Source organism: Epargyreus clarus, unplaced genomic scaffold (assembly GCF_041222505.1).
Source record: "Epargyreus clarus isolate Ecla_fem2 unplaced genomic scaffold, WU_Ecla_fem_2.2 ptg000005l, whole genome shotgun sequence".
NCBI classification, from domain to species: Eukaryota; Metazoa; Arthropoda; class Insecta; order Lepidoptera; family Hesperiidae; genus Epargyreus; species Epargyreus clarus.
The window spans coordinates 2,837,876-2,857,179 of record NW_027332213.1 but is presented as its reverse complement, the minus strand read 5'-3'; the positions used below and the strand labels follow the sequence as shown (position 1 = coordinate 2,857,179).

The window sequence follows — 19,304 nt, the reverse complement described above, 5'->3', positions numbered from 1 at the left end:
TGATATTACATGACATAATAGGATCATAGGATATTCATGGTATTCCCATAACTAATGTAATTTATTTGTAAATCGTTACTTCGTTTTAGTGAAGTAGTTCGTTTATTTGAACTTGCTGTAGGTAACAATAGATCACATGTATTTAGATATTGTAGGTTTATAAAAGGAATTCTAGAATAAATAGTTGACACTTAAAAGTGCAACTGTTTGAAAAGCACTATATGAATGTAGAAAAAAATTAGAACAATATAGACCATTTATGACAAATCATATGTTAATTAATAACAAACTTACTAGTACAATTGTAACTATTTACACTATTTTGTGAATACAAAAAGTAGCTATAAAAAATATTAATAACTTGCAGAGACCCGATGTATTAGCGGGTCAGCCACGCAACGAATCACTGCCAGAGACTGAGAGGAGCATGCTCGAATTAGCTGATCCCACCGGTAAGTACCATGGATCCCATCCTTCAAATATCCATATTATTATATTCATTACACACACAGTTTTATCTGAATTAGTAACCATTAGATTTTATGAAACACTCGTTATTTTTTTTTTCAATTATTTTCTATTATATCTATATATTAAGCTTACGATGTTAGGCCCTTATTGGTGAACCCAATTTATTTATTTATATTTATTTACAATTAAGTTGACATTATCTTTTATATTCTTTTAAAGCAACTGTAAAAAAACTACAATTACAATTTCATATACTTTTCCCCCTTTGAATGAATGATATCCATCAGAACACAACGTATTAGACTTCACATTACATTTCACGTCGTTAGCTCGTTAGGGTCCCTGTACACATATTCAAGCTAAGATTATTTACGAAGGTCCGCCCACGCTGGCCACGTCGGCGCTGCACGCCCTGGACCTACAGTTCTGCGCGCAAGGCAAGTCGCCTCCGTACCGATACCGCCCATGTGTAACCGTCGCCTCGTACCCGCTCGTGTCCATTGTTGTGGGGAGTGTTGGCGTTGGGTGTTCGCTTTGTGGTTTGAGCTCTAATGTGAACAGTTTTCCTTAGATGGACCGGTGTGTTTGTAATGAAGCATTTATTCAAAACAACCTAAGTCCAAGTGGGTTAACTAGATAATAATAATTATTAAGGAATTTCCCGCTTCCATGATTTTACGTAAAAGCATTAAAAACCATTCGTAAATTAATTGTCTACTGCATATGTACAAAATATGATGAGATAATCTTAGAAAATAAAATATGAAATTTCAATAGTAATCCAGGACAATCATGGCACCGCAAAACATGCGTAAATTTGAATCTAATTAATGTTATTAAATAAACATCTTCAACAATTAAAATGGCATGTAAAATGCTTTGTTAGGTTAGGTTAATATGCGACTTGTATTAAATGTCAGTTATTAGAGCTCAAATCATTATGTATCCAAAAGATATTATAGATGTATCATAACCGGTAACAGTACTAATTTGTGCTTAATGTATAATACTACGTCCGCTATGTTTTGTTTGCTGTTTGTTGCGCACCAATAATAACAATAAGGTTCATTATAACATCTAATGTTACCATTAATTTCGCGCCATGTACAGAAAATGTGTGTAAGTCGTATGCGCATCTTTTGGGGAAAGTTTGAACATCTGAAACTTTATATACCATGTGATATGTATCAGTCCAATAAATGTATACAACACCAGGTGATATTAATTACTTTAATTCAGATAGCCAAGTTGACTCTTAATGAATAATAATACTTTCATACTTTTGATTTTTTTCTTTCGGTTTACATTAAGTATTGTAAAGGATTAATGAACAATAAGAACAAGTTGTTGTGTGTGAAGAGTTCACAAACTGCGCCACATAATAAATAACATCACCAATATTCGTATATATTATTTTAAAGTTCAACTAATCACCGTACCTTGTTTTTGCTTATTATGGTATATGTGCAATGCAGTAATAGATATTCACTCGCGAAGAGTAGTATTTATGTAATAGATCAATCCATTAAAACATGTAATCATTCTTAAATTACCAGGATTTTAAATTAAGGGTCATAGAAATCTTTTTACAAAATTGTAAAGTATCACTACATATACAGGGTGAATTTTTAAAACGGGCCTTCAGGGCCAAATCCGAAACTATAATGATTATCGAAAAATGCTGAAATGAGTTACGAGGCCGATTTTGATAAAAACTAAAACTGCATCATTACTTTTTTAAAATAACTTTTTCCCTAGCCGGGAATCGAACGAGTTCATTTTGAAAAAAAAATACACCCTCTATATTATTCCACTATCTGATTGTGTTACTTATAAGGATCAAAATCTGGGTAATGATAAATGACAAACTAAAGGAAAAGCCTCAATTTTAAGAAAATACATATTTTTTTATATTAATTTGGCAGTTAAGTTCCCGCCTTTCATCAATTTAAACATTTCGCATATTAACAATTTTTTGGCTCAATGTTTCAAATCATTCGAAATGGACGTTTTGTTCTTCAAGAATTTATATTTTTATGTCCGACTTAGTTAAGGTTACTTTTAGGACCATTATAATCGATTTAACTTGCTATGGGCGGAGTTTCGTTTAATACAGATGTAAAATTGACAATTTGCGAGAATGTCTTTTTCGAGTCAAATCCGAGTGATAACTAAACAAAGAGATATAGAAAATTATATTATATATACTGTTGAAACATAGTTATAAACAACAAACAATAACAATTTACTATTTAATCACTTATCTATTTTTATTAAAAAATAAATCCTAAAAACGGCGGTAATTTACTTGCCAAACTATTACTTTCTCATACTAAGCCGTATGTCACGGTTATAACATCAAATAATTAGTTGAATAAGCAACAAATTCTTCAATGGTATGACTTACGTATGTTTTTAAAGAATTACACATAAATCATTTGTTATGTATAATCCTTAAGGATTAGTATGGCAACGTATGGAAAAATATGTATTTTCTTCAAAATTTTCCTTTTCCTTTAATTTGTCACATAACATTACTTCCCAGAATTTGATCCTTATAAGCGACACTATCAGATGGTGGAATAATATAGAGGGTGTAATTTTTTTAAAAATGAACTCGTTCGATTCCCGGCTAGGGAAAAAGATATTTTAAAAAATTAATGATGCAGTTTTAGTTTTTATCAAATTCGGCCTCGTTACTCCTTTCAGCATTTTTCGCTAATCCTTATAGTTTCGGATTTGGCCCTGAAGGCCCGTTTTAAAAATTCACCCTGTATACCGCCCATTTTTGCTTAATAACAGCATTGCTGAAGCTGTTTTGTAGTGGATTCTGAGAGTGCGTATAGCATACATAAAGGCGTTCCAACTTAGTTCACACACGACAGCAATCGCTTTTGGTAGGAATATACGGCTAATATCAATCATCGGGCAACCTTTAAAGTATGTGTAAGTGTCATAGATTAGTAAAAATTACTCACTCCTAAGACAAAATGTAACCATTTTTGAGAATTGAAATAGTTGCGTAAAAAAACTTTTGCCACGCGTCCGTGCTTAAAATGTCCTTAAAATATTTGAAATACTTATTAATTTATTATGTAAATTACGCAGTATTAGTTATTTATTCGGAAATTTTCTCCAAAAATGATTTTTATTTGTCAAGAGTTCAAAAAAATAACTGATAAATCAGCCTTTAGCCGCATTGAAATTGAATGAAGCCACTTCACCCAGTATCTTTACTAATCTATGGTAAGTGTGAAGAAAATTAACGAGTGTGTCGACAACAGGTGTGACGACGATCCACCCGCCCGCCACCCCGCCGTACCCGCCTCCGCAGCAACTATTCCCAGTGCAGCAGCTAACCGCTAACCTTAACCAGGTAAGTTCATATATACCTGTTTACAGACAACTTTAAGATATAATTAACCGACTTCAATTTCTCATAATGAAGATAAAAGACTAGTAATTTCAGTTGAAGATAAAATTGGGTGTGATTCTTAACTGTAACTATAAGTATCATCATATTTTATACCTATATCTGTTTTTTATATGAAAAGGAGGTATAAATCTTCTTCAATCTCTCATATATTGTATAGAGTAATTTTTGAAGTCGGTTGAAAATAATTGCAATTAAGTGTATGAAATATTGTATGTGTATTGGCGTGAAACAACTTGTTTTTCGACACGAAAAGTATAATAAACAGCCTGCATTCAGATAGAAGTTCAATCTATTGTTTAGATATACTGGCACATCTGTGATCGCCTTTGAGTCCTCATTTAGGTCGGTTTTTGATGTTAGAAAGCTGGTGCCATCTGTCATATTCATATGAACTGCAAGTCCATACTGTTTCTTCACGTAAATATGCATACAAAATTGTCGGTGCGAACAAATTCTGTGTCTAATTTGAAACCAATGATTAACTCGGAAATATAACTGCTTTACACGATGGTATTTATAAAGCAACACATTTCTTAAATAAATTATACTATTTGTATTCTGGCAAGTTATATTTCCAAGATCACCAATGGTTCACGTGATATAGGTTTACCTCTAAAGTTAACAATTTCAGCTCCTGTATGTATGTGTGTTTTGTGTGAAGACCGACAATTTCTGTCTCCACTCTATCGGCCTGATATTTTCCTTTTCTAGACATTAAGAACGTAGCCTTAAAATTAATTATAATTCGAATTCCACTCATCACAAAATATACGCGTTATCAAGTGCTTTCAAAAAACTTCCCGTTCAAACCGTAATATGTAAAATGCCTCTTGCGTTGCCGTGCTTATATCGTTTTATTGATCAGCAACGAATGTGAATATTTGTAAAAAAAATAACTTAACAATGTGCTTCCTAAATTAACCTCTGTCAATGTTTGCAACATATGCACGTCGATTTCAATCAAACATGCAAGTGATCGTATTTATTATTGTTATAAGCAAATTATTGCGTACTATTTCAAACGTACGCACAATTTACTAATACCCATGGAACGTGCACTACCGTCGTTCTGTAACCCGTATTTCTTACGTTTAAGCGTTTTTTCTAACACAATTCTCTTGAGTGAAAATGTGAAATTACTTGTTTTTCTCACTTACGTCATCAATATGATATAGAACACGCCCATACAAGACCGGCCTCGCGTTAAAGCGACGCGAAAATACGCGAAGTTCGGTTGCAAGTACCTCCTACTGGAAGCGTTGCAGCGCCTCGGGCAACATGTTAACGATGTAGGTGAACATTAAAGATCCACACGTAGTTCCCGGCACGACTCTCGAGCTCCGACCCAGTGTGGGTGAGCTTGCGCATGTACGTATACTTACGTATGTGTGCACGTAGGCTTAACGACGCACCGATTGATTCAATCGAGACAATGTTAAGAGCCAATCGGTACAATCATACTTTCTATCCAATTTGTTCCACTGGATTAATTAAAAAATCCGCGCAATTAACGGTCCGGAGTTCAAGAGTCGTGCCGGGAATTATACCTTTTGTAGTTCGGGATTGTAATCGATATACTTTAGTGTAATCTATCGTATCTTATATCGATGTATATCTTAGAACATACCAACAAATCTTATTAGCAATTTATTGATTTTAAGTAATTAGCTAATAATGCTGTTTCATAGCGTAATGAATATCAGTAATTACTGGGGAATTATTGTATAATGAAAATACAACTGTTTATATCGCATTAGTTTACGTCCACTTATTATAGCAGTATATTTAGATCACACAAACCCTCGTAAAGACAAAAGGCAAAAGATTTTATAGTTTTATTTTTTTCCCTCCCGAATAATAATGATAGACAAATTATACGTGTCATTTTTAGCACCAACTGCAAGAACTTCAGCATCAACAGCTGCAGCAGTTGGCGGCGCTACAACAGCAACAGCAGCAACAGCAGGTGCAACAACAAGCACAACACCAACAGCAACAACAGGCGCAGCAACAGAAAAAGCAAAATCTCCAACAACAGCAGCAGCAGCAGCAGCAGCAGCAACAACAACAGCAACAGCTGCTCCATCAACAACAGTTGCAACAACAGCAGCAGTTGCAACAGCAACAACAGCAGCAGCAGCAGCAACAATATGACCTTCAGAGGCCTGACGCCTACATGCCTCAGGTAAGCTCGCAGAATTATATTTGTTTTAATATATCCCTTTCAAGTTCATTTATTTTTTTTATTCTTTTGTATATCTAAGGACACTTCATGAGTTAATTTGTCAATCTTCAAAGTTGGAATAGCTATTTTTTTTCAATCTCTATGGTGAAATTTTATTTTATTTTCCGCATCGCCCCTTCCGGCATTAAGTCCACTAGAGATTGTAACATGCAATTACCAGTAGAAATTGATGTTATTTATATAAAAAAAATATAAAAAAACATGAAATATACGAAAGAGTCGGTGACTGTATGTATCGAAGAATCAGCCAAGTGTTAACTGTGTGGTGTGTCAGGCGGTGGCGGGCGCGGCGGAGGGCGGCGCGGGCGAGGAGGCGGCGGCGAGCGCGGCCGAGGCGCGCGAGCTGGGCGCCGTGCTGGCCTACCTGCAGCGGGAGGTGCCCTCGCTCGTCGCGCTGCCGCCCAACGAGCTGCGCTCGCTCGTGCTGCAGGTACGTACAGCCGGAGTCGAGCTGCTGTTGCGGTTCACTTGATACTAGATGACATACATACGAGACGACTGTTTAACGTCCGTTACTATTAATTAATCTATCCAATGTTTTGACTACCAAACATTTTCAGACGTATAAGAGTTTTATGACAAATTTCGATAGATTGATTATTAATAAAGGGCGTCCTCAGGAGCTGCGAAGGGTCTATGATCGACTTTAAGCAAAACTACTGTTCTATTTGAAATTTATTTCCGACATTTACGACTGACAATGATCACTTATCATGAGTTCGACTGTACGTACGGTCATTTTTTGCGTTATATGAAAAAAAAAATATATATTTTTTATTAATATATATAATGGTCGATCTAATCCTCATACATGAAAGAACATTATTAAGTTATGAAATTATAACCTAACCTATACATTTGAATGGTTGACTCTGAATTGTTAATACTTAATATTATTTTTGTTTCCTCCCCTGTCGAGATCCTGTTTAATCATGAACTTTCTTTCTATTTAATCTCTTTTGCCATGTAAACGACACTAAACGCCTTGTCATATAATTATCTATCGCGAGGTTCCACGCGATGCGTATCATTGAAGATATCATGATGGTTAATATCTCAAATGAAGCATATAATTAATTCATAGACTTCTACGTCGACATGCTATGTAGTTTCAATATATGTACATTATATGAGTCTATTTACATGATACAAAAAAATAATATGGGTATTTTTAATAATAGAATTTTTTTGCAATCTTATTAAGATTTTAAAAAGGTTAAATTTAGGTTTGTCAGCGATGCATTAGATTATGGTCTGGTTGTATGTATACTACTACAGATATTGAACTTGCTGACGTATTTAACAATTTCAATGTCTGTCTGTCTTGTACCGTAGTACATGATGATGATGATTATGACAGGTGATGCAGCAGAAGTCTCACGAGATCCTGTCGAAGTGTCCGGAGGGCGATGGCGCGCGCGAGGAGGGCGAGGAGCGCCACGCGCGGCGCCTGCTCGCCGCCGCCGAGGAGGCGCTCACCGCCGACTGGCAGGCGCACTACCCGCAGGAGCTCGCGGTACGTCACCGATCGCATCACGGGTGAAAGTGGTAGAATTCGACTGTGGATAGGAAAAGGAACAACAAAATATTTTATTTAAAGTAGATAATTACAAATTGTTTGGAACGTCGATATAATTTACCACGACTATGAAAGGTATTTCGTTATGAAAAAGTGGTAAAAGAAACTTCATAAAGGTTTGACTTCGGAAGCACCACAGCCGCACCTGTTTCTCTCTAATAACTGCAGTGTTCAACGTTGCTGTGTTCTACTTTGAAGAGTGTGGTAAGGGTATCCGAAGCATACTAATAAGTCATAGGAGTAGCACTTGACCTCGCCCTCAGGATTTTATGGGTTGATCACAGATATCCATCGGTGGCATTAGTCACTATCAGATGGACTGTATGCTTGTATATTAAAAATGGGTGGCTGAGTATGAAGCCTGACGTTTTCTTCAAAGTTCCCAGAAATCCATACCATACTACACCCTTCAAAACGGAACACAGCAGCACCTAACACTGCTGTTATTAGGCAGAAACAGGGGTGGCGGTGGTGCCGCCGGAGTTGCATCACTAAGGGTTCTATCACCAAAATTATAGTGTAAATAAGCATCTCATTCCATTGTAAAAACTACGTGATTTATTTGAGTGATGTGTGTACAGCAAGCGGCGGGTGCGTGCGGCTACCGCGTGCGGCCGCCGTCGCCGGCGGGCGCGGCCGAGCCGCCCGCGGCGCCCGCGCAGCCCGCGCCGCCCGCGCAGCCCGACCCGATGCCGCACTTCGCGCTGCCGCCGCCCAACATCAAGAACGCGTACAGGTGATATATGATGCCCTAGTACATTATCTTTAGTATGAGTTTACCATCGAGGACTTGACAGCTCGATCCCCCATACAAATTTACATTCACCGTCTTTAATACTTTCCGCAATTAGGGATAGTTTAGCGAAGGTGGACGGTCTAAGAAACCCGCGACGGTGACCAAAACTATTCCGCCCTTCTAGGTCATAATCTTCATGACTCGGCTAAGCTTTTAAGCTCGCCAGCTAAACCCGGTGAAGCTGCAGAGGTTGCTAGGACTACCAGCAACTACACACTTCGAAAAAAAAAGGCTTTATACTCGTATAAAGCAAAATGTGTACACTCAAATGTTACGTGTTCTATATGGTGGAGATTTTTGTTGATTTTTTCGGTGGCCAATATTAACCATGGTTTATTTATATGAAATATTTTGAAGTTGATTCCGGATACGTTTAGAAAAAAGTAAGGTGAGCTATTTTAGTACTTAAAGCTATTTCCAGATAAATAGTCGTCGAATTAAAAACGTTGCGTATGCATAGATAGATATCTCACCGCCTTGTAATTAAAGGAAGCCATTAAATGGCTTAAACGGCTGTAATTGATCTAAAAACTACATTTATTTTATATTTCTGAAACACGAAAATAGATGAACGACAGTGAAAATTTCAATTGTCAAAACTGGTTACATTTTCTTGCTAGGAGTGAGTAATGTTTACTAACGTATGGTTGTATGTCAGGGCGGGCGTGCTAGCGGGCCTGTCGGTGACGGCGAAGGAGATGGCGGCGCGCGCGACGGCGGGCGGCGCGCAGCCGGCCGCGCCGCCGCACGCCAAGCGCGACCAGCACCACCACGCCAACACCACCGCGCTCAAGAAGAAGGTAACACAACTTTACGATTTTATACGTTCATTTAACTACGAATTAAGAGTACTATAATTCTACAAATTATCACTGTGTCACCTATTAGCATTTATAGATGTTTATTTAAATTTTAAATCGAATTAATGTGAAATAACTTTTTCGCCTGTTATTAATAATAGATCTGTATAATTTTTTTTCTATTGAAGTACGAAATTTGAAAGTGTCTTGTGTAAAAGAATAGTCAAATGTTCTGTGTAAGAGGACAATAACTTTATAGTCGCCTCATTTATATTTCAAAACTGGTTAACAAATCATTTATTGAAGGAAGCGTTCTTTGACACTGCACTTCACAGATCACAGAAGTGATCATATGTGTCCTGTGATGTAAATAAATCACTATTACAGTAACGTTGTAACACTATGTTATGTTACTAGCTCACTAGGTTAATTGAGTCTTCTCATAGATTCTTCATATATAGTGAGCGAAGTTTAAATATTTATGTTTTCTTAGGGTCGGTTCGCGGGCAGCGCGCGCGGCGGGCGGGCGGAGGCGTTCGGCGGCGCGACGCCCCCGCAGCCCGCGCCCGCCGCCTACTCCGCGATGGACGTGGACGGCGAGACCGACTCCAACCACGACACGGCGCTCACGCTCGCCTGCGCCGGCGGACACGAGGACCTCGTCGAGCTGCTGCTCTCGCGCGGCGCTGATATCGAGCATCGCGACAAGAAGGTCCGTATCACTAAACTGTTAGGCTCTTACACACTGGGAGTTTTTGCTTGCGTCGCTCTAGAGAGACTACTACTAGAATCGTGCAAATGTGCAAAATGTGGAATGAACTTCCTCCTGAGGTATTCCCTCAGGACTATGACATCTTCAAGAGGGGTGTAAAAAGAGCTGTCCTTCAAAGCTGGCGATCCATTGTCAACTCCTCTGGTGTTGCAAATGTCTATAGGCGACGGTGACTACTTCCCATCAGGTAGCCCGTCTGCCTTATTGTTAGATTACATATTAAAAAAAAAGAATCACTAGTATTCAGTTGTATGATTATAACCAGCGGGTGCAATAAACAACAAAATTAATGTTAAGTTAAATTAATGGTAAAAAGGCTATTCTAACATATATGTTTTAAACGACATCTGCATTGTTATCACTACAATATATTATGATTACAACTGATTTGTGTGCGTACAGGGCTTCACCCCGCTTATCCTGGCGGCGACCGCGGGCCACGAGAAGATTGTCGAGATCCTTCTGAACCACGGCGCCGACATCGAGGCGCAGTCGGAGCGCACGAAGGACACGCCGCTGTCGCTCGCGTGCTCCGGCGGCCGCTACGAGGTGGTGGAGCTGATCCTCGGCCGCGGCGCGAACAAGGAGCACCGCAACGTGTCCGACTACACGCCACTGTCGCTCGCCGCGTCCGGCGGCTACGTCAACATCATCCGCCTGCTGTTGCACCACCAGGTATGTGAGAGTATTGTAATAGATATCTTAGGCGACTTTATTTAGATCTTGTTATGAACACTTTTCGACGCCATTGTCTCAAAGATGAGCGCTTACAGCGAAAGGACACGGACAATGTTTAAAAGATATTTGTGTAGGATTATATGTGTATAAATAGTTAAAATTTCTAGCGAAATAAGAGCAAGTTAATCGATATTAAAAGCTATTTAACTGTCCTTTTGTGCACGTTATTTGATTTTTAAACAACTGTATATGTCTCTGCACTTGGTTTTTATTCATATATATTTGTTGTATAATTAAAGTGAAACTAACGCTAGAATAGATGGTGTACGTTTTTACATTTTTAAGGACATATTTTTTTCATATAGGCGGAGATCAACTCCCGTACGGGCTCGAAACTCGGCATATCCCCCCTGATGCTGGCCGCTATGAACGGGCACACGGCGGCCGTGCGGCTGCTGCTCGACTGCGGCTCCGACATCAACGCACAGATCGAGACCAACAGGAACACCGCGCTCACGCTCGCATGCTTCCAAGGTATGTTAATAAACTTCAATATTGATAATATTTAGTATATCTTCAGTTATTGATTTTGTATCTTATTATTGTTACTTTTATGGATTATATATTTAATAATGCCATTAGCTTTTGGCCCTTTAGGACCTTAGATGGTTTCATAGCTTTAAAAATCCATCATGACATAGAGTTTTATCGAGTTACCATGTATATAGTCCGCGCAAAACTTCAAGTCTTCTCTGAAGTTAATGCGCGTAGGTTTTTTTTTTTTTTTTTTTTTTTTTTTTATAATATAAGAGTAGCAGACGAGCATGCAGTCCACCTGATGGTAAGTGGCTACTGCCGCCCATGGACATCTGTAATAAACCCCAGATAGGATTAGATATTCCTACCTGAGGTCGGCCACAGATGCGCCGCTACCCCTGAGGACTAAGCTGGAATGCCTCGGAAAAGTCTTTCTCCCTTACCACACCCTCCAAACCGGAACACAGCAGCACCTAACACTGCAGTTATTAGGTAGAAATAGGTGTGGCGGTGGTGCCGCCGGAGTCGAACCACAAAGGGTTCTACCACCTTCAAAGTGTCAGTCGGAGACCCAATGCAGTCGAATACAACTACAAGCATATACTCCGTAGCAACGTAAGGGCATACTAACTCAGCTATGTACCCGTAGGCGAGAGCGGGCAGCGAACGGGTATTGTGGGGGACTCGCGCTGTCTTTGTCCTTAGCCGTAAAGTGTTTTTAGTTGCGTTATACTTTTAGATTTGCCGATGATAGTTTGAAAATTTATAATTTACTTATATACCAATGATATTAACCTTTGTCTTCACCATTTCTATTGTAATTTATTTCGACTGATGGTATTTATTTCTTGATTCCTCCATTGAATATAAAATTACATACAAAATTGAGTACATTTTAAGTGTACGTCGTTATCCCGTATTCTAAAATCACGTACACCGTGACCTTAGGTCGTCACGAGGTGGTGAGCCTGCTGCTCGACCGCAAGGCGAACGTGGAGCACCGCGCGAAGACGGGCCTCACGCCGCTGATGGAGGCGGCGAGCGGCGGCTACGTGGAGGTCGGCCGCGTGCTGCTCGACAAGGGCGCGGACGTCAACGCGCCGCCCGTGCCGTCCTCGCGCGACACCGCGCTCACCATCGCCGCTGACAAGGGACACACTAAGTTCGTCGAGCTGCTGCTGCAGAGGTAATGAAGGAATGAGCCGTGTACGTTGCGTGTGTCATTTTTTAAAGCGTGTGCTCTAAGTAAAATGCATATTACTGCTATATTATCGTTTCAAAGATTATTTATCTTATACACTGTAAAGTGTCTACGTATATGATGAAATAAAAATAATAATGTAAACACTTAAAAATACAAACATTTGAATTGTCTTTTGTCATTGTCTAAATGATTTTTTTTGTATCACTTATGAAAAATAAGTAAATTAAATGCCAATACTAGTTTAAATAGACCCGATAAGAAAAGTATGCCATAAAGTTTTACTTACAGTGCATCCTTACGAACTATAGACATTAAAATTTGTAAATTTATATAAATTATGAAATTGACAAAAAAACATTCATCAAATGTGTTTAACTTGCATATGAATAAAGAAAATCTATACATTTGACGAATATTTATTGTAACATATTAAAACGTAACACATCAAGAAAAAATTGACATGATAACGCAATCGTAATAGACGGGCGGCGGTAGAGGTGAAGAACAAGAAAGGCAACTCCCCGCTGTGGCTGGCGGCCAACGGGGGCCACCTCGCCGTCGTCGAGATGCTGTACGCAGCCGGCGCTGACATCGACTCACAGGACAATAGAAAGGTGCATAACAATACTTTTTTTATAATATAGGAGTAGCAGACGAGCAAGCAGTCCATCTGATTGTAAATGGCTACTGCCGCCCATGGAAATCTGTAATCAACCCCCAGATAGGATTAAATATACCTACCTGAGGTCGGCCACAGATGCGCCGCTACCCCTGAGGACTGAGCTGGAATGCCTCGGAAAAGTATGTCTCCCGTACCACACCCTTCAAAACGGAACACAGCAACGCCTAACACTGCTTATTAGGCAGAAATAGGTGTTGCGGTGGTGCCGTCGGAGTCGAACCACAAAGGATTCTACCACCTAAAATTTATTTAACTTGGCCCTATGTCTTTTATTACAAAGTATAGGTTTTAAATATTAATAACATTTATAATAACCAAGTTAATAATAAATGTGTTTTAGGTGTCTTGCCTGATGGCCGCCTTCCGGAAGGGCCACACCAAAGTGGTCAAATGGATGGTCGGCGTCGTCACGCAATTCCCCTCCGACCAGGAAATGACGAGGTAAATTAGTTTGTTATAATACTTTTTTTGTTTTTTCTTATTTTTTATCAAGATTTTTTAAATAATATTAAGTACACGATTCTCACAGTAGAAGATTGAACCAGTGTCTAGAAATATAAAGAATACCCTTCATAATATTTATGTAACTGAGAAATGTGTTTAGTACTCTTGAACGCGTTTATATAGGAAAGTTTAGTGTGTTCTAGTAAAAAAATAATTTTCAAGTCGATAAAGAGTTTTGTTATAAGTCATATTTTAAACCTGCATATTGGTGACGATTTAGTAGATATAGAGACGTTGTAATAATGTGCTGACGGTGAAATATAATATTGACGCTCCCGCACACGCCGCTGTCCCCACAGTCGTCCCACAGTGGTCTTACTGTGCATATCTCATGTATAAATGTGACAATGGAGACAATAGACGACATATAAATTGGAGTGTCGTGTTTCACCTTCACACACTTCAACAGTGGATATCTAATAACACACGTTATGCGCAGGTACATCTGCACGATCTCGGACAAGGAGCTGCTGGAGAAGTGTCAGGAGTGCGTGCGCGTGATCCGCGCGGCGAAGGAGACGCAGGCGGCGCGCGCGAACCAGAACGCGACCATCCTGCTCGAGGAGCTCGACGCGGAGCGCTGCCGCGAGGAGAGCCGCCGCCAGGCCGCCGCGCGCCGACGCGAGCGCAAGAAGAAGAAGAAGATGGAGAAGAAGGTACGCTTACACCGCGCACACCATACAGATACGCGTCACACACATGAACACAATCAACATACATCACACGTTGACAACGCTTATCGACGTACACCGCACACCTACACAGAATGACACTAGACATTGAAATATTTCCTTAGTATCATAATCATTCATCATCATCATCATCATCGTTGTCATCATCATTAGCACGAAAAACATTTTATTATCCCCTTTCAAAGTGCAGGTCTCCTCTTAAAGGGAGATATAGATGAAAGATTCGTAGCCAACACAATTTCTTCTCGGTCAGTACCAACGTAGTAGTCTACCAAATACCTCAAGTGAGATTCAAATTAGGGGTACGACGGCTTATCGTATGTCATCACGATGTTATGACATGATTACGGATGTACTCTATTCACGGATTAAATAACTGCTTTAAAATTCTTGTACTATATTATACGTTAAGCGGCATTATTTTCATAATAAACAATCATTTTTTCGCAACATTCCACGAACTAACAGCCTGCTCTCTGCGCGCGACCTTTTCGCCACGAGTGTTGAGTGATGACATTTTTCTTTGTTCATAAATTCATTTCTGCAAAACATTTACTATATACATTATAATATACTTAGTTATTTTAGTGTGTACAAATCTATGTTGTACAATACGTATAATGTAACAACAAATGCACGGCAAGGTTCGACCTAAATATATCGAATCGAACATGACTACGACGGGAAGCAGAGATATTACAACGAAAATATCCAACTATCGGTGGCAAGGTCGCGGGCGGGGCCCCATCTGTCCGATAAAAACGTAGCATAAACCTATGAAATAGGAGGAGCGTCGCAAATTGCAGGCGGAGAACGACAAGAACAGCGAATACAGCGAGAAGGCGCTCGGCGAGTGCTCCGAGGGCGGCGAGCCGGACGACGAGCCCGCGGCCAAGGAGGAGGGCGACAGCGGCATCGACGCCAACTCACAGGTAACCTGCTAACATTTTTACCATAAAATTAGGAATAGCTGACCGCAAAAATGGTAAAATACTTTATTCAAAGTAGTTTATTTTCAGAACACTTTTTTAGGGTCAATAATGTACCATCATTTCGTAAGGATGGAGTTGCGGTGAACAATATTCAGTGTTACATATTTTTTAATAGAATTTTCATACATAATGACAATCTATGCGGTTGGAATGTGTGGAGCTGGAGCTACATCTAACCATACAAATTTATCAGTCAAATAATCTCTTGAATAATTACACTTTTTCAACTTTCTTTCTGTCTTTTTCTTCCTACTTTCAGATAATCTAAATGATTGGTAGGTTTATGGTTTTTTACGAAACTCATAGTACGTAGGAGGATAGCGAAAAAGGAATGTGTATTGCTTTTTTTCGTGCCCTCTTGCCGAAGCGGTTTGATCTTTTAATTATGCTTGTTTTGCCATACGAAATATACACACATAATATTGCAATAACATCATGCAATCCCATATCACGTTAATAGAAGTTTAAATATGAATGAAAATATTTAAAAATGTGTAGGGCTCGTGCTCGTCGTCGGACGTGAAGGCACCGCCGGCGCAGAACGCGAAGCTCAAGAAGAAGAAGAAGGACGATAAGCCGTCCGCGCCCCCGCCCGCTAAGAAGCAACCGGACAAAGTGAGTTGTATTGCAATGTTGTTTGCATGTTTGCAGAGAACAAAACTTAGGCTTTAATGGGTTAAGATTACTATCAAAGTGTTGACTTATAGCTTCCCTGCCGCTTTTGGCTTATAAAACACGGAGTGATTTTCAGCCGTCTCTGTGCGAGGTCGCAGAACCACAATACGTTTCTTAGTGTGCGTGTGCGGTTATCTATCGATTTTTGTTGCAAAACTGTTAACGCAATTAGATATTTTTTCTAGTAGACTTGCAATCATATTCTGACGAGTTTGCAGGCGCTTCTGATTCGTCGAGAACTGTGTTCTAACTTTAAAGTAGACATCCAACATATAATAATAGTTAGTATAACATAAACCAATTTTGATTTCTTCTACACAAAGCTTGAAATATTGAATTTATTATGTTTCCTCTGGAATATATATTAAACATTTCCGATATATCATAAATTTCGCAGGCAAAACCCAAGGTGGAGACTAAACCGGAGAAGGAGAGCGCCGCGAAAGCGGACAAGAAGCAGGAGAAGGAGAACGTGGCGCCGAGCTCGCCGCCCGCCACGCCCGCCAAGCCCGCGCCCGACCGCCGCCCCGCCGAGAAGAAGGACAAGTTAGTACCGCTCGCCTCGTGACGTGTAGTGTAGTGTAGTGTTGTAGTGTGTGATGTGTTGGGGTTGTGGACTAAGTGATCAATAGACTCATTGGTAGGAAGGCCAGTGATGTGCCGGGTCATATAAATTGTACATTTATACATGGAATATGGATATGGAAATCAACCTTTCTCTCAGTTGACTGTTAAGCGTGCATCTTTTATATAAGTAGTTACGTATATTGGGCATATCACTATGCAAGTCATACAATGTTATCATCACTGTGCCATTGTTGGCACAAGTTTACTATCAAATTGAAAAGGTTGTATTCATAGATTCTCCTATATGAATTAAATCAGACAAATCTATATTAAACAAACAAAAACATGCCAGAGAGTCTATTTGGTTACTTTGCCTTTAATTCTACAATGTATAATAGTGTTTGTATGAAAGTGATTTGGAATGTTGGTTTGTTTTTGTGATTGTGTATTATTTATTTTAAATTTTGCTGACTAAAGATCCAGTTCTAATATTTTCTTGTGATATATTTATGTATGTCGAAATTAATGCATGATAATTTGAATATATTGGAGTAGTTACTGTTGACTTTACAAGGAAACTTTCTCGTAGTTAGTGTAATTATTTTCTTAATCCTCATGATCTATATTATCGAATAAATTATTTAAGGTTGGTAAATTGTGCGTGGCCATTTTGTATTTGTAAATAGATTGTGTAAGTGGCATGCGCGCTTATTTAATCGGTCGGTTAATCTGTTGGTTGGCTTTATTTATTTTATACTGTTCTTATAAAATGTTTTGTTTGTGTAATGCTTTTGTGAGTTTATTTTACGTAACCTCCAAGAACGACGAAGTTATTTACGTAAACATCATTCAAATCAAATCAAATCAAAAATCCTTTATTTAAACAAGTATGCTAGATTGCAAGGTTTCGGGACTCTCCCGACTCCTCCTGGTATCATTAGACGAAATACTCCTAAGGAATTCCAACTTTTGTTTATACATCGTCTTAAGTTATATAATACAAGGATACAGGGGGTTAAAGGCGTGAATATTTTTACAGAAAACCAGATGAGGAAGCAAAGAGTATTACAGTACAGAACTCTAACAAATTGGGGAATAACTCCCGAAAGAGTCAAGTGTTCGAATCCACAAGGCACAATGTGGACAAAGATGATGTCGACACGACAGACAAAAACAAAAAAACGCACAATAATCAGTAAGTTGGTGAACATCTACGTACATTTTACATATGGGGTGATGGTGATGTCACTATATGTATGGTTTCAAATCGCATAAGTCACTGGCCACAAGAAGGCATAAATATTTTGTGGAGTTCCAACATAGTATAGTAAAGTTGGTAGACTTTGTATTGATCAACTTTTATGCTACTTTTGAGTATACTATACCCGAAGTTTGGGGTCTGAGCTAAATGCTTCATAACAGAATGTATTGGTAAATACATTCTAACAGTCGTTATTGTTCTGATCCTATTTAAGGCAGGTTATCGATGCATGAACATGGACACTTTATACTACGTGTAATGTTAAGTACAGTAGTTTTTAAAAACAAAGTTCCAATAAAATATATATCAAACATATATAAAAGAAAATTAAAATTTCACTATTCCACTGCGATAGTAAAAAATAACAGTAATATTGCGTAGTCTGAGTCTTTATTTCCTTTTCAACATTATATCATTCCCCATTGCATTTGCATTTCCAGTAAAACCGTATTGTGTCTATACAAATAAGTATAAACGAAGCATGTAGTGTTTAGTTTTCAATAGTTAACAACGATGTGTGTAGCTTAATTATTATATTGCATGACCAGTTTTGATGTTGAGGCTTTTTAAGACCTTGTAAAAATTATATGATTTATATGCGCTTCGGCCATGGCGTTTTGGATCACATTTGGATTTTTGTTTTTTTAATGAATAAAACATATATTTGAAACGCACTTATAAATTTGGTACTTAGTCCCTGTATAAAGACGTTTTTAAATACATTAAAAACATTTTTACAAAAAATGAGTTCTAAAGAGATTGAAATACTTTATATGTACAATGAACATTTGAATATTTATTTATTTATTTATACTTTATTGACCAAAACAAAGTTGTGGTACAACAGGCGGACTTAATGCTAAATAATGAATAGTGAATCAACTATAGATTGAAAGAATATTTATATAAAAATATTGCCTCTTAATAAATGTTTTAATGATTAGATGGGAAACGGAGGGCAAGAGCACGTCCCCGAAGAGCGGCGGCTGCGTGGGCGGGCGCCGCGAGGAGGGCTGGAAGGAGGTCGTGCGCAAGTCCAGCGTGCAAACGCTCTCCACCGTCGAGCCTGGGTACGTTAACTGACATTTTTTTTGTTATAATAATATAGGAGTAGCAGACGAGCATGCATGCAGTCCACCTGATGGTAAGTGGCTACTGCCGCCCATGGACATCTTTAATTAACCCCAGATAGGATTAGATATTCCTACCTGAGGTCGGCCACAGATGCGCCGCTACCCCTGAGGACTAAACTGGAACGCCTCGGAAAAGTATGTGTCCTTACCACACCCTTCAAAACGCGCCTAACACTGCTGTTATTAGGCAGAAATAGGTGTGGCGGTGGTGCCGCCGAAGTCGAACCACAAAGGCTTCTACCACCTTCACATAACTCTTATCTGATTTACGTACTGGTAT

At 38.9% G+C, this 19,304-nt stretch overlaps 1 protein-coding gene across 13 annotated transcripts in view; it reads left to right on the top strand.

The window, feature by feature from the left end:
• Positions 1 to 19,304, top strand: part of LOC140757931 (ankyrin repeat domain-containing protein 17) — a 61,636-nt gene that overhangs the window by 31,181 nt on the left and 11,151 nt on the right. For 7 of the 13 annotated variants that reach the window (XM_073093838.1, XM_073093835.1, XM_073093837.1 and 4 more), the window contains exons 13-33: positions 368 to 452; positions 849 to 908; positions 3,756 to 3,847; positions 5,083 to 5,196; positions 5,799 to 6,092; positions 6,427 to 6,582; positions 7,513 to 7,668; positions 8,313 to 8,467; positions 9,186 to 9,327; positions 9,821 to 10,039; positions 10,502 to 10,774; positions 11,143 to 11,311; positions 12,263 to 12,500; positions 13,000 to 13,132; positions 13,541 to 13,641; positions 14,144 to 14,360; positions 15,182 to 15,328; positions 15,887 to 16,003; positions 16,461 to 16,609; positions 17,670 to 17,825; positions 18,836 to 18,961. In XM_073093838.1, the coding sequence (XP_072949939.1) occupies positions 368 to 452; positions 849 to 908; positions 3,756 to 3,847; positions 5,083 to 5,196; positions 5,799 to 6,092; positions 6,427 to 6,582; positions 7,513 to 7,668; positions 8,313 to 8,467; positions 9,186 to 9,327; positions 9,821 to 10,039; positions 10,502 to 10,774; positions 11,143 to 11,311; positions 12,263 to 12,500; positions 13,000 to 13,132; positions 13,541 to 13,641; positions 14,144 to 14,360; positions 15,182 to 15,328; positions 15,887 to 16,003; positions 16,461 to 16,609; positions 17,670 to 17,825; positions 18,836 to 18,961 (3,299 nt within the window). The remainder of the gene's footprint in view (positions 1 to 367; positions 453 to 848; positions 909 to 3,755; positions 3,848 to 5,082; positions 5,197 to 5,798; positions 6,093 to 6,426; positions 6,583 to 7,512; positions 7,669 to 8,312; positions 8,468 to 9,185; positions 9,328 to 9,820; positions 10,040 to 10,501; positions 10,775 to 11,142; positions 11,312 to 12,262; positions 12,501 to 12,999; positions 13,133 to 13,540; positions 13,642 to 14,143; positions 14,361 to 15,181; positions 15,329 to 15,886; positions 16,004 to 16,460; positions 16,610 to 17,669; positions 17,826 to 18,835; positions 18,962 to 19,304) is intronic. The other 6 variants (XM_073093846.1, XM_073093841.1, XM_073093840.1 and 3 more) reach the window with 5 other exon arrangements.